Here is a 14356-nt window from a genome sequence, read left to right on the forward strand (position 1 = left end):
AAAAACAAAGAAGAAGAAAGAAAGAAGAAAAGAAGAGAAAAAAGAGGAAGAAGAAGAAGGTGAGGTCCACGGTCAAGTGGTTGTGGTGATTGACAACTGGAAGACTAGTGACAAAGGGGTGACTGGCGGCAGTGACAGGGCGACCGACAATGAAAAGAAAACGAAGAAGGGCTAAAAACAGAAATTTTGGCCAGCCTCTCTTCCTTCATAATCTCCGATGGTGGGGCTCCGACAATGTCCTAAATTGGCAAAGAGGACAAGCTCTCATCTTTGGCGACAAGTGCCAACAGCAGAGGAGGTTGGAAAAAGGAAGAACAACCGAAGTTTTCAAATCTAAAACAAGAGGATAAACATGGTCTTTTATTCTCGGAATTTTTTTTTGGCGAACTTGACCGAAAGCGAGGCCTATGAACAAGGAAATAGAGGAGGAGAGGATTAAGGTCTCTTACGTGTGCTTCTGGTGAGGGATTGCTTTATTTTCCGGCGAGAACAAGGAGCTTATGTCTTCGGCAATCAAGGGAGGAAAAAGAAGAAGAACGATGACGACTATGTGATTTATCGGTGAAGAAGACCTAGAGCGGAGTTGATGGCTTAAATAAGGGTGGAGGTTAGGCTATCCTAGCCTCTAGCGGAGTCCGTGGTGGAGGAGGACTCATCCTTCTTCTCTGCCATGATCTACTAGGATCAACCGGGGCACTGCCTTGTTTCAAATCCGAATGGGCCTTTGGGCCTTCATTTGGCGCCGGGCCAGACCAATAGGCCGGCCTAGTGAGGCTGGGCCTCACAATGTTAGATTTGTTTCTTTGATGGTTGCCTAGTGTCTGTCCAGGTTTTTGTACAGGCATCCTCTAGTCATGCCCAGATGAGTTCAACATGCTGAAAATCCCTGCTTAGATGCCCACCTAGTATTCCAATCGATATTTGTCACATAATATGGAAGCATGGTCGTTAATTTAGATGAGCCAGCACAGCCGTACTTCGAGCTATTGCTTTGGTGTTGCTCATTTCAATGTGTCACATATATTGCATTTGAGACACAGCAAAACTTTGTGAGTTGATTTGTCATAGCTAAATTGACTAGATGCAACCATATGATGATACCCCTTCTCCAAATCGTGCCATGATGTGCAATCAGCATCGCATGATCAACACGAGAATGAATGTGTAAACCAGACTTTTTTCATTTCACAGGTGTATGATCATTCAAAGAAACCACACAAATGCGGGGAAGCAGCTGTTTGCTGAGGGAGACGCACGCCCATATCACTCGATCGTCAGTCTGCACTCCATAATTTTTTCGCAATCCAATCTGCAAGATCATGGCTTGCAGAGTGAGTATGACTTAGCCTTACAACTCTAGCAGGTCCAACAAACTATTTCAAATGCCAAGCAAAAACTGAGAGTGACTCACTTTTGTCACTTGGGAATCTTCATCTTCTGGTTACCTTAAGGTGAACTTTGATAGTAGTGTGCTAGCAGGAGGAGATAGAGATAGGATGGGGTTCGTGATCCGTGATCACAATTTTCGCTTGATTGCTGCGGAAGGGCGACACATTTGTGGTACGACAATCATAGGGGCAGAGCTTAGGGCGGCATGAGAGGGCATCACCTATGCGAGGTCTGTTCTAGGGCTGGTGAGATCATCCTGGAAGCGGACTCTGTCATGGTGATTGATTGGATTTGAGATACTATGCGATAGATTGACGGTCATCCTCTCCTTAGCGATATACAGTGGATAGTGCGAGACTGTGACTCTTTTCAGGCTGCTCATGTATACCAGAAGATGAATAGAGTGGCTGACTGGATGGTCTCTTTTGATGCCCATCACTCGGGAGAGGTCTCATGGACATGGGTAGATGTTGTAACCCTTTCTTTAGGCCACGTTTTGTATCTTGACTTGGTTGTACTCATGCTAGAATAACGTGAGCGATCGTTTTACAACAACAACAACAACAACAAAAAAAAAAAAAAAAAAAAAAAAACACTACTGTGAGTACTTCAGGTGCTAGGATACAAGGTACACGCCCCTTAATTATTGGCATGCAAGGTCTTCCAGTTTTAAAATATTGGTGGGACTCTAGGGGTATGGGATGCCTTCAGTCTCAGAAAAAAGTGTTCTAGAAAGAAACAGCATGTATTGGATAAATAGAAAAAAAATCTAGCTTGAAGTTGATGTCTACAATAATTTCTCATGCATGTCTAAATATAATATCCATTTGGAAGGTGCTTGGTTGGTTCGCCCCGACAATCTTTATGGTGGAAATTGACTAACAACCAGTAGTATATATCAAAAATATTACTTTTGTTAATCCAGTTGGTGCTATGCTGATACAGCTAGAAGAATTCAAATGCAAAACATTCTGATACTGATGGCGACGACAGGCATGCTGACCAACTTTAAGGTCGTTGTAAACCATGCCCTTTTGCTGAATTGCATGAAGGATAAGGATATGATTCATGGTGGCAGTTGTGTTTTGTTGCAATTGATGATGTGGTTTAATCTTTTTTTAATATCGAGAGAGAACAAGGAGGAAAAAAAAGTCAATGCTAATAATTTCTTGATGGCTAAACCCAAGCCACCCATTTGCGGCCTCATCTTTGTTCGAGCGGTGGCTCGCCTAGATTACGCATAGTTTGGTTGGTATTACCCGGCGTAACGTGTGGGTTCCACAATTTGTTGATGGATATAGTCAGGATCTCATGGAGCAAGAATCTAAGGCCACATTTGGGAAAGGTTTGGAGGGCCAAAAAATACCTTCTGATACTCCAAAAGTACTTTTAGATGAAATAGAGATGTTTGATAAAAATTTCGAAAAGCTGTTTTAGCTTTTCCAGAAAGCTAAAAACAACTTTTCCGAAAAGCTTCATTTTGGAGCTTTTCGGAAAAGCACTTTTAGACCTAGTCGGGAAGCTGTTTTTTTTACCAAAATATCCGTAATAAAATATAACATTGATATGTTATGTTAAATAATTTAGTATTATTTTAAATTATTATACTATAATATACAATATTCTATTACTATATTATAATAATATAATATTATATTACAGTAATATTATACTATATCATATATTTATATATTAATACAATTATATTTTATTATGCTCTGTTGTATAATACTATGCATTGTTCTTAATGATCATTTTGTCATACTAAAAGTACTTTCTCAGTTTGTTTATCATATACATGTTAAAGTCACACAACACTTTAGAAATGGAGTTACTCAGCAACAAACAGCTTTTTATAAAACTGTACTTCCAAAAGCTCTATTGCCAATAACTATCCCAAACGGGATCTAAATCCTCTTTAAGATTCGGTTAAAACTAGAATGGTCTAACCTTTTGATCATGATCATCCATGTATCAATGTAACAGTTGTGACTGCATCAATCATGTAGCACATTGTCTCCTATACCACAGAGTTCCTTTCATATTGAGCCTAACCCATGCCAAGGTTGCATCAGTTGGTATTTTTCAAAATTATTCTACAATACCTTCTGTTTGCTACTTCCGGTGAGCTTTCTTTCTCATTAAATAGTTACATGCAAATAGAGCCATTGATCTTTATCTCACGTGCATCATCGCACGTGTACCAAGACCAACGGCACTAGTTTCGGAAACAACCTTCAACGGTCAAATTCCAGCACCGCATGAATCCAACGGAACCCGAAATCCCGTTGCATCCCCCTCCCGATACCCTGAATCAGTTAACCGCCTTTTAAACCTCGTATCTGACCCCAGAAATAGCACCGAAGCCAAACCTCTTAGAAAGCGACGCTCGTCCGAGTTGGAGGCTTAATAGCCATCGAGGCTTTGGATTCGATCGAGAAACTTGAGGAGATGATCCTGGAATTGGCGGAGAACGGAGGGGAATCGATGACCGGAACCCTAGCGAGGAGTTTGGGAGGTGGAGGAGGAATTGGAGGAGGCGAAGAGCTCCTGTGCCCGCCGACGAATTTCGCTATGGTGGACCGGGGGATCTACAGGTCGGGATTCCCGAATTCGGACAATCTTGGATTCTTGGATGCCTTGAATCTGCGATCCATCATGTGAGGATTCGTCTCCTTTTGTTTCTCTTTCTTGTCTTTTTTTTTTTTTTTCTTTTTCTTTTTGATGTGCTATTGGGTTGGATGAGGTGGAATTAGGGTTTGAGTTTTTCGGGAAAGTTGGGATTTTGATTGGTGGGATGGGGAGTTTTGGGCAGATACCTGTGCCCGGAGCCATATCCGGAGGTTAATGCTGAGTTTGTGAAATCGCGGGGGATTCGGCTTTTCCAGTTCGGGATCGAAGGGAGCAAGGTAATCTCTTTTCCCCTTGTTTATTCTCAGATTTTCTTTTCTTTTCTTTTCAAATAATAATGTCATTTTTTTACTTCATTTCTGTTTCTTTGGTGTTTATTCTTGCGTATGGAATGAGAAAATTTTCCCTTCATGTGAATATAGATTGTCTTGCGAAGTTTTTGTAGGGCATTTGTCTTAATTTGTGTTTTGCTTTAATCAACAACTTAGAAGTTCAGAATAATAACCAGAAATTTGACGAATCCAATCTTTTCACAATTAGAGATGGAATACATCATTGAGATTTCTTTAATGAGCGATAGCATGAGGTTGAGAATTGATACATATGAATTGATTCCTTTGTCTCAGACAAACCGACAATTCTCTTCTATAGTTCTACTATTTTATTTGTGGAAATGTGGATAACTTTAACTAGAAAGCATGTTCCAAGAAAAACCATTTGTTTTCACAACATACAGACTGCTCAGCAGCATGTATTGTCTGATGATATTTATTGAGGGTGCACCTTTATTGGTTAATGTCATTTCTGGTCAGAGGCTCGCATGAAGGCACAAGGCAGAAAAGAGTGCATGGGCATATAGTAATAGGAAAGAGAGCCTGACAAAGAGGGCAGGTGAGTTAGATTCTTGTGGAATGATAATGTAGCCAAGCATGATAATCTTGGCATCTTAAGGCAGCTAACAAGAGCTTGCATGAAGGCACAAGGCAGACAAGAGTGCATGGGCATATAGTAATAGGAAAGAGATCCTCACAAAGAGGGCAGGTAAGGAGTTAGATTCTTGTGGAATGATAAATCTTGGCATCTTAAGGTAGCTAACAAGAATCAGTGATCTGGGGGGGGGGGAGAGAGAGAGAGGATAAGGTTGTTGGAGTTGGGTTGTATTGCATTGGGACTCGATAAGTCTATTCTGATGTCGAAGAAATGGGTAGGCACATGGAAGTATGATGCGAGTTATGGGTCAGATGTGCCTTGTTGTGACAATTGGGAGGTGGGGGCTTGAGAAGGGCATATGCCGGTAAGTGTTTGGTGGAGGCCTTCGAAGGGAAGTGAGATGGTGAGCATATAACTGGTGTGAGGTTGGCTGTCATGTACATAGGATTGGGATGAGCTGGTAATTTTATGTGCTGGATGTTCAAGATGGTTGGCTTGGATTGCATCGGATTGGGATTAGCTGGTAAGTGTATGTACTAGATGTAGGCCAAAGATAACAATCAGGATCATACGGAAAAAGAGAGATAGCTTGATGCTTGTGGTAGTTTTGCGAGATGGAAATAAAATGAAGTTTGGGAGAAATTGGGCGAGAAACATGGTTTTGAAGAAGGATGAAGATGGGTAGAAGATGTAGAATATAGGGCTTTCAAGTACAGGACAAGGCTTGGGATTTGAGGGGTTGCAAGGTGCTGCTTATTGAAAGCTACCTTGGAACTGAAGACCACAATGCTTCCTGATTGAAGGTTGTTGATCCAGAATCTAGTGTAACAGAACTTTTATGAAGAATATAATCACAAACAAGATATATATATTACTAGATTAAAACACAACCCCAGTTATATACTTGAATACTGGATCTTATTTTAGCCCTGCAGCAGCACATACATTTTGTTTAATACCAGTAAGTTTGATGTTATTTGGTGAGTATTAGTTATGATACTTGAGTTTCATTGATTTGTATAGTACATGACAATATGTAATGTTTATACATGATATATATGAGGCATGCACATGTACACGTAGCACAACTAAGAACCAAAATTCTCAATGGTATCTCAACTTATTAATATTATAAAATTTTTGCTTTTGTATTTAAAGTTCTGTACTTTATTCATGTGTACATGTTGAAAAAGTTGTTAAGCTTATTTACTCTTTCGTGGATATGCCTTTCCATACCTTTTTTTACGATTTATGTTACCAAAACTTCAACATGTCTGCATCCGCAGGAGAGTTTTGTAACCATACCTAAGGATACCATCATGGAGGCTCTCAGAGTCTTACTTGGTACTTAATTAAGTGGCATTAATTCAACTTTCAGATTAACTTTTTCTCCATTATTTCATAGGTTTATTCAAGTCATTGAGCAACCCATTTGCTTACCTCCCCTTTATTTTGTTGTCTCAGATATAAGGAACCATCCAGTTCTGATTCACTGCAAAAGAGGAAAGGTATGAAATTTAGGTCGAACTGGCTCGTTAATTTTTAGTACTTGCATACCATTTGTTTGACTTCTTCTCCTACCATCAGTATCATGTGTTGGGAACATACTCACATGTGTTTCATTGACATACATCAACACAGCACCGGACAGGTTGCCTTGTGGGTTGTTTCAGAAAATTGCAGAATTGGTGCTTATCCTCTGTGTTTGAGGAATATTTGCGATTTGCTGCTGCCAAAGCTCGGGTATCAGACCTGAGGTTCATCGAGATGTTTGATGTATCATGCATGATGCAGTGTGTGCTTGGTATCATATATCGTTACCATGGTTGCGGTTCCCAAGCCAGACGCATTAGTTACCGAGACATATCATGATACCGAGGGTTCTACCAATCTGTGCTTGATAATGGTAGTTTTTTAATCATGGTTGTTGTTCCCAAGCCAGAAACCTTAGTTACTGAGACAGACTATAGCACAGAGCTATCTACCAACCCTGATGCCTTGCCAACAAAAATTCATATTATAAATCTCTGTTCAATTGCTTACCTCATTTTGTTTTGATAGGGAGAATCATGTATTGAGATTGTCCACCATATCTGTTCTGTTTCCAATACTGTTTGCAGCATATGTTGGAAGAGTTATTTTTTTGATATGCTTTTGAATGTTAGATAAATTGTTCATTTTGACTTGGAAAGATATAGCTTGTATGCTCAAATCATTTTTTGTGTTTTCTCTTGCTAAGAAAAACTGTGAAAAGTTATTTTTTCAATGTTTGTGTTTGCATAAAATGTCACATCATTTATAAGATGAAGCTTTTTGATGAGGGTAGATTGATTAAACATCTCCTAGCAGCTATCAAGTGGATGTGAGCTCTTCAGGTCTAGCATTTCTGGTTAATACCATTGGGCATGTTAGGCACATAGCTGTCGGTTCTTTGGTAATAAGTCGACAAAAAAAAATGTGAGGGAGACACAAACCTGTCTGTTAAAATAAGTAATGACAAAATCTTTATTAGGCTAATTACTACCAAAAAATGCAATTGCCATACCATTTCAATGCTGCTTTGCTTGATGCTGTTAGGCATGTAAAAGTCAAATATTTTCCGAGGCATTAAAGCTGTTTTTTTCTGTCTACTAAGCCATGAATCAAGTGGACCTATGATTATTTTGTCCTAACAAGAAATTATGGCAAGTAATCTAATTATAGCTTTTCTTTTTAATTGCTTTTAATGTCAATGGCTTTTTAACTCAACTTTAATAAGAATTTTGCACATATATACCCCTCAAAGATCTCTTGTTTGTGTTTCACACTTCAAATTTATATGTGCATATATATTACTCCAAAAATCTAAAATTTGCATGCATATCCTTCTTGTCCTTTTAATTTCAATTCTAATAACGGAGTGGTAGTTGTTGGGTTAAAAATTAATACAGCTTGTCATTTCTATTTAATGCTCATAGTTTATACAATGTGTAAATTAAATAATTAAACATTTTTTAAGGGTGTAGACATCAAATTTTTGAAGGACTATCTAAATTGTTGGCCATATTTGGTTGTTACATACGGCAATTTTGCTTTCAGTTCTAAGAATAGTTTGGTTGGGTTAAAAATTAATACAGCTTATCCAACTATTTTACCGTCGGTTACGTGTAATTCGTGCTCATAGCTTAGATAAACTTCATGTAAATTAAGTAATTAAACACTTCTGAAGGTCATGGACAACAAATTTTTTGAAGGAATAATAAGGTGAAATTACTTCTCCCTTGGAGGATGCCATATAATTACGTGCCTTATTTTGTTGCATGTGCGGTAATTTTGCTTTCAGTCCTAATAATGCGGTGCTAGTTTGGTTGAGTTTGAAAATTAATACTGCTTATCCATCGATTTTATTATCTCTTACATGTAATTTCATGCTCGTAGTTTATATAAGCTTCACTTTTTAATGTGTAAATACGTGATTAAACACTTTTTAAGGTATAGATATCAATTCTTTTGAAGGAATTGTAAGGTAAAATTACTCCACACTTGGAGGATCCTATCTGTTTATGAGCCTTATTTGGTTGTTACGTATGGTAATCAGGTCTTCCCATTGAATGCCGGAATTATTCATTCCTGGGAACCATTTGAAATGAATGATTTTGATTCCCAATTTTCAGATAAGCCAAAGGAATTCATTGTAAATGTAACTTCTTCGATACCATCATATAACATAATTCTATTTTGTAACTGTACATAATCAATATATTACTTTATCTTAACATTCATACTTCACAAACATATAATTTATTATAATGCTTTTCATACATGAAGCAATAAAATATATATCTAAAGTTACGTTATATTATGATACTCTTTCATAATTAATATACTATTTATTATATTTGATAATATATATATATATATATATATAGTTTATCAATATTTATAATATTCATAATTATATAATAATTAAAATGTAATATTACTAATATAAGTAGATATAATATAAATTACACAGTGTCTTAAATTATCTATTATAATTACATAATATATTTCTCTTTTGCTTCAATTGATTATTAATATTAAGAATCGGATAATTATCTATCATACAATGTTGTATTATTGTAATAAAATACGATATCATAATTATCATAATATTTATGAGTGTATCATACTAATATATCTACGTTATAATGTATACTCAATGTATGTTGTATTTGATGTTGCATTATAATATGTAATCTAGAAAATGGCATAACATCCTATAATATAATATGCCTATATTTTTTATTTATATAAAGCTCATAGAAATATATTTAGTGATATATAATTGTTTGGTATTTGTTTCAGTGCCTTTTCTTATTTATAGTATTTATTGTAAATATTAATTCTTAGTCGTTAAAATGGAGGAGGTTAAATTGGGTATTTAATATGTTTACTGGCTTGGCCAATTAAAAAGCCTTTTGAATTCTCATGCAAGACCTGCTCCCAAGCATTCTTCTTTTGTGTGCATTGTTTTTAGCTTGCTCCACTGATAACATATTTATAATCTGAAGTTATTTCCTATGCTTATTATCAAAGTCAGCAGGGCTTCTTCCCAAAGAGGTCCTTAAAGTATCAAAAAATCTTATGAGATAAAAGAGGATCATCCTCAGATCCATTCACAAAGAGGTCCTTAAAGTATCAAAAAGTTTTGTTCTTCCCACCAATGCTGTGTCCCAATTCCCTTCCTCCACACCTCTCCTCTCTCACCCCCCTTCTGTCATCGCAAGGAAGCTAAAAGAAAGGAATTCTTAACAAAAGGAAGCTAAAAGAAAGGAGGACAACCAGGAGATAGAAAGCTAAGGTTAATTTTGTTGAGGATAACACAAGCAAGATGGCACTTAGAGATGAAGCTGGATAGAGCTTTTGTTGAGGAGAGAGATGCGTAAGTTCTCAAAAACTGATCTGAGAGTGATTTATTGACCTCAAATTTTGCATAAATTATATGTAGCTCAGCACCACAGGTCACCACTAGGAGAAGGATTTGATTTAGATCTTTGGCTTAAGAGACATGGATGGTTAAAGACAATTACAAGAATCTGAAGAAAATCCCGATTATTTTAGATGGTTTAATATATGTTATTAAGATAATTAAATCCTAATCAATAGATTAGTATTATGTAATAGTAATGTTTATATATATTATATTATTATATATATCATATATAATTCATACTAAAATATAATATGCAATAGACATATGTTCATTATTATCATGTCTAATATTCGAAAAAAAGTTGCACCACCCCTCTTCTGGAGATACATTATTTTTTATGGGAAAATTTGATACTCATTGCTGAATGAGTTACTAAGTGTGAGAATCAGCTAGAATTGAAACCTGTACCTATTCCACATTAACACGCTAGCAAACTGAACAAGATCATAAGGGTATGCAACTTGGAGGGGCATGTAAGTTGTTATTTGTTAATTATTACAGCAGTATGATTTGCAACAATTTGTATATCACAAATCATAGAACTTATATCTACTTGTTGGCTATTGCCATGAGGGAGCTGGGTAGACTTAGGGATGCAAACAGTTAGGTTTCGCTATCTAGGCCAAGAATATTTGAAGTTTTCATAGAGCCAGCCCAATAACATAGGCCAATCAATGTTAAATTTTACAGCCTGACCTACTTGTATTAGGTTAACATAAATCAAGGCAATTCATGATATCATATAGTGTTTAAGGCTTGTTTGGCAACATCCTACCACATCCGAAGGGGTAGGCAGAGGAAGAGTTGCATTATATGGAGAGTAACAGAGTAGAGAGGAAGGGGGTTGTAGGATTCGTTTTTTTCTTTTTTTTAGAGATAATTATAGATTACCCACCTATGGTAAGGCCTAATTTTATGAAATCCAAGTTAGCTCCATCAACTTTCGTCCAATCAAAGCAGATTCTTATGTGAAATCGAAGCTTCCATTTAGCAAATTGAAGATGTTTTTGCCGAATCGAAGCCCCTGTTCAACAAAGAGGAATGTTGCAATGTTTTTGTTTTCTGAGTCCAAATTTGATGAGATGATTTTCTTTTTGTTTTTTTAGAAACAATGGATGGAGATTAGGACGGCTTCTATTTAAACTTTTTGTTTCTTCACCCTCCCTCTCTTTCTGTGGAATGTAAGATTAGAACTACTTGAATTTAGGAAGATTCACAAGGCTTGGAAGCGGAGATGGAATAGCTGATGATATAGCGGGTGCAGCACCAACAAGATAACCTTGGCCAAAGGAGTAAACATCGATTACTGGAATGTACAATGGGATCAGACATGAGTAGTGTGAATGTTGGCATTTATTGTGAGTTCAGTAAGAGCCAGTGAAGAGAGGGGAAATGGGGAGCGAACAAGTGGATCCAAGAAAGGAGCTGGGAAGTTCGTCAAGGGAAGCTCAATAGCATCATGTTTATATGGAGAGAGCTGGGAAGGCCAGCATTACGCAATTCTAGCTTGTTTTCCATCTTTGAAGGTTTTTGATCTTAGATTAAGGCTGCCCAAGAGCGGCTCAATGCATTTGGGGGCCTTAATGCATAAATAAGAAAAAAAATAATAAATTTCTTTAGGTAAAAGATACGTCCCAACATAAATGCATTTGAGTCTCAATGTATTTGTAGCTATAAAGATATAAGAATTTGAGGCCTCAATGCATTTATAGCTATAAAGATACGTAGCATTTGAGGCCTTCAAAGGCATTGGGGGCTCAATGCATTTGGACGCTCATCTTGGAACTCATTATAATAAATGTATTTGGGAGCTGGTGCCTTAGGCGACCGCCTCAGTCGCCTAAGGGTTGAGCGGGCCTTGAGGCTGCCTTGGTGAAAAAGATGCGTCTTTTCCATATGAGCTGCTGTCGGACGGAAGCGGAAAGACTTAGAAACCATAGGTGAGGATTGGGAGTTGGACTCAAGTGTGCTGGGTATACTCAGCAAATTGTTTGATGAAGCACTTGAATTAGCTTCTGAAATATTTGATGACCCAATAAGATATACTCAAAGATGAGTTGCAAAAGAATTTAGGGGAGACTCAGATATTCCAGTTTAAATGGGATAAGGTGGGTTTTCCTCCTAGAAGGTCTTTCATCTGCAGCATAGGATAAAATAAGATATGAGAATATCCCAAAAGACGGCATTACAGGAAGGATTTCTTCTTCAAGAATTATGAAATATAGCTTACTTAATGGGTCTCATTATTGCCCTTTTGCTTCAGATTGGTAAAAAGAGGCTTGGATTTGGAAAAAAAAGAGAGCTTGAATTTGGAGAAACTAATTATTAATATATTTTTATTTGGTGAACATTGATACAAGTGAAGAATAGTATTACTTTTTATTTTTGTCTATTATTTCTCACTATAACCTAGATCCACCAACCCTTGCAAAACTATCCGAGAGAAACGAACTTTAAATCAGCCTTTCATAAGTCAGTGGAATTCAGATCAACATAAACCTTTCTTTATCAAATACGGTTGAGTTCTGGCTGGGTAATTGAAATCAATTCCATCAGCATGGCTTGACTTCAAAGTATAAATATATGAAGGAAAAATCATAAGGGATCTTTCTTGAATTCATTAGATCCTTCTCTCTGTAATTTTTCTCCTTTTGTTTTCACTGATGGTTTCGAGGAAAGTGATCAAGGCACATTACCAACATTACTAGCCTAGAACTGTTTGGACCGATGATCTAATTTAGATTAATACCTCTATTGGTCTGACATATGAGGAGTCTAATAATGGATACTAAGGTTTTTATGATTTATTTTCTCATTTTATTAGTTAAATAATTGTATATGTTACAAGTACTTTCTTGTTGAAGAAATCATTAAAAATTGCTTGTTGCTTTTATTTTGAACTTGGAGGAGCAATCTCCTGAAAGCAATTGATCCTCTCTTCAGTAGAGGAATTACATATCGTATGGTAATCTCACCCATTTTAGAACCTCACCATAGCTCTCTCCCAAGATTACCAACTTACACTATTGATATGATGAGAACTGATACTTGTATTAGATTGAAAAGTCCATCAGAAGTCTACTCAGAGCTATTAATATTTAATTTTCTTTACTATGGTATGAGTATGAATTTCCTCTTCTTTTTTTTTTTTTGATAAGAAGGTTTATGAGATCAATATAAATTTCCTATTGTTTTATCTTAAACTTGGAGCGAAGCAATTGATCCCTTCTTTGGTGCCATAATGCCCTATAATATGGTATCAGAGCTTTTATCATACCTTCCAACTCATAGATATTTATTTCTCAAATTAGAATTTCAATAAAAATTAAAAGACCTACCCAATTGAGAACTTTTTTCCAGTCTTCCCGTCCAAACACTTTAGGGAGTATAGAGTCTAAGAAATAATTCACAGAGAAATGGTCCAGCACTAAGACTGAAAACAGATCGGATATGGATATATCCATATTTATATACATATTTTTCAATGCATACGAATATGAATATTACATAGATATCAAAATTAATATCTATATTTGGTCTAAATGGATCAGATATGAACCAGATATTAAGTATATTCATATTTGTTATAAATAGATACGGACACGAATTAGATATTAAATATATCCATATTTTTTTATCCGAATATAGACATAAATTGGATACTTTTTTAGATACCAATTAAAATTTGAGCAAAATTTAATGATAAAAACTAGCAATAAAGATATGATCATAAAAAAAAGATTCAATTAAAAAATATAATTTTAATAAGTATTCATCATTTAATAAAAACTAATAATTCATAAAGGATATACCACTTAAGACTATTCTTTATCGAAGTAAATGGGATCTACAGTGCCTCCAAGATGTCTCACAGTCGTCGTTGGTTGCAATCGCTAGATGGAAACTAAAAAGTAAATAGAATCTTCGAAATCTTAGTTGCTTGAAGACAATGAAAAGGAAAGAGGGATAAAATGGACGACCGAGAAGTTTGAGTCTTTCAGACGTGTAGGGTAATTCGAAGAATTTTATTCAAATCGGATATTCTTTATTCGTGTTACTATAAAGTGACAGTCATCCTATATCTGGATTTCTTTTAGTTTAAATTTGGTTAATCACTTAAATAGTTTTTTTATATATGGATATCCAAATCCGAATCTGAAAAAATTAGATGTATCCGCATTCGTATCCGTATTCAGGAGTATTTTGAACTAACTAGCCAGATTCGTATCTGGATCTGATTGGACCAAAAAAATAGTATCCGAATCTAATCTGACTTGAACACGAAAATGGATACGATCGGATATAAACCGACATGCTTTCAACCCTACCCGACACCCTTTCAATCCATTGATGAGTAGTATAATTTTAGATCACAAAACACTTTCCATAATAAAGATAATGAGACTACATAAAAAACAATAATTCATATTGTTATTTGTGTACGTGCTTCGG

The 14356-nt window shown here is 36.1% G+C and overlaps 1 protein-coding gene across 1 annotated transcript; it reads left to right on the forward strand.

Annotated features, from left to right (window-relative positions):
* Positions 1-3648: 3648 nt before the first annotated feature.
* LOC103709382 (inositol diphosphatase DSP3-like) lies at positions 3649-7127 on the forward strand. Its single transcript, XM_008794683.5, has 5 exons — positions 3649-4049; positions 4205-4298; positions 6237-6294; positions 6415-6458; positions 6592-7127. The coding sequence occupies exons 1-5, from the start codon at positions 3841-3843 to the stop codon at positions 6820-6822; spliced, it is 636 nt and encodes a 211-aa protein (XP_008792905.1). The 5' UTR covers positions 3649-3840; the 3' UTR covers positions 6823-7127.
* The last annotated feature ends 7229 nt before the right edge of the window (positions 7128-14356 follow it).

The sequence above is a fragment of the Phoenix dactylifera genome, chromosome 12 (genome assembly GCF_051530095.1).
Source record: "Phoenix dactylifera cultivar Ajwa chromosome 12, Ajwa_hap1_PhDact_Kaust_v1.1, whole genome shotgun sequence".
In the NCBI taxonomy this organism is placed as follows: Eukaryota; Viridiplantae; Streptophyta; class Magnoliopsida; order Arecales; family Arecaceae; genus Phoenix; species Phoenix dactylifera.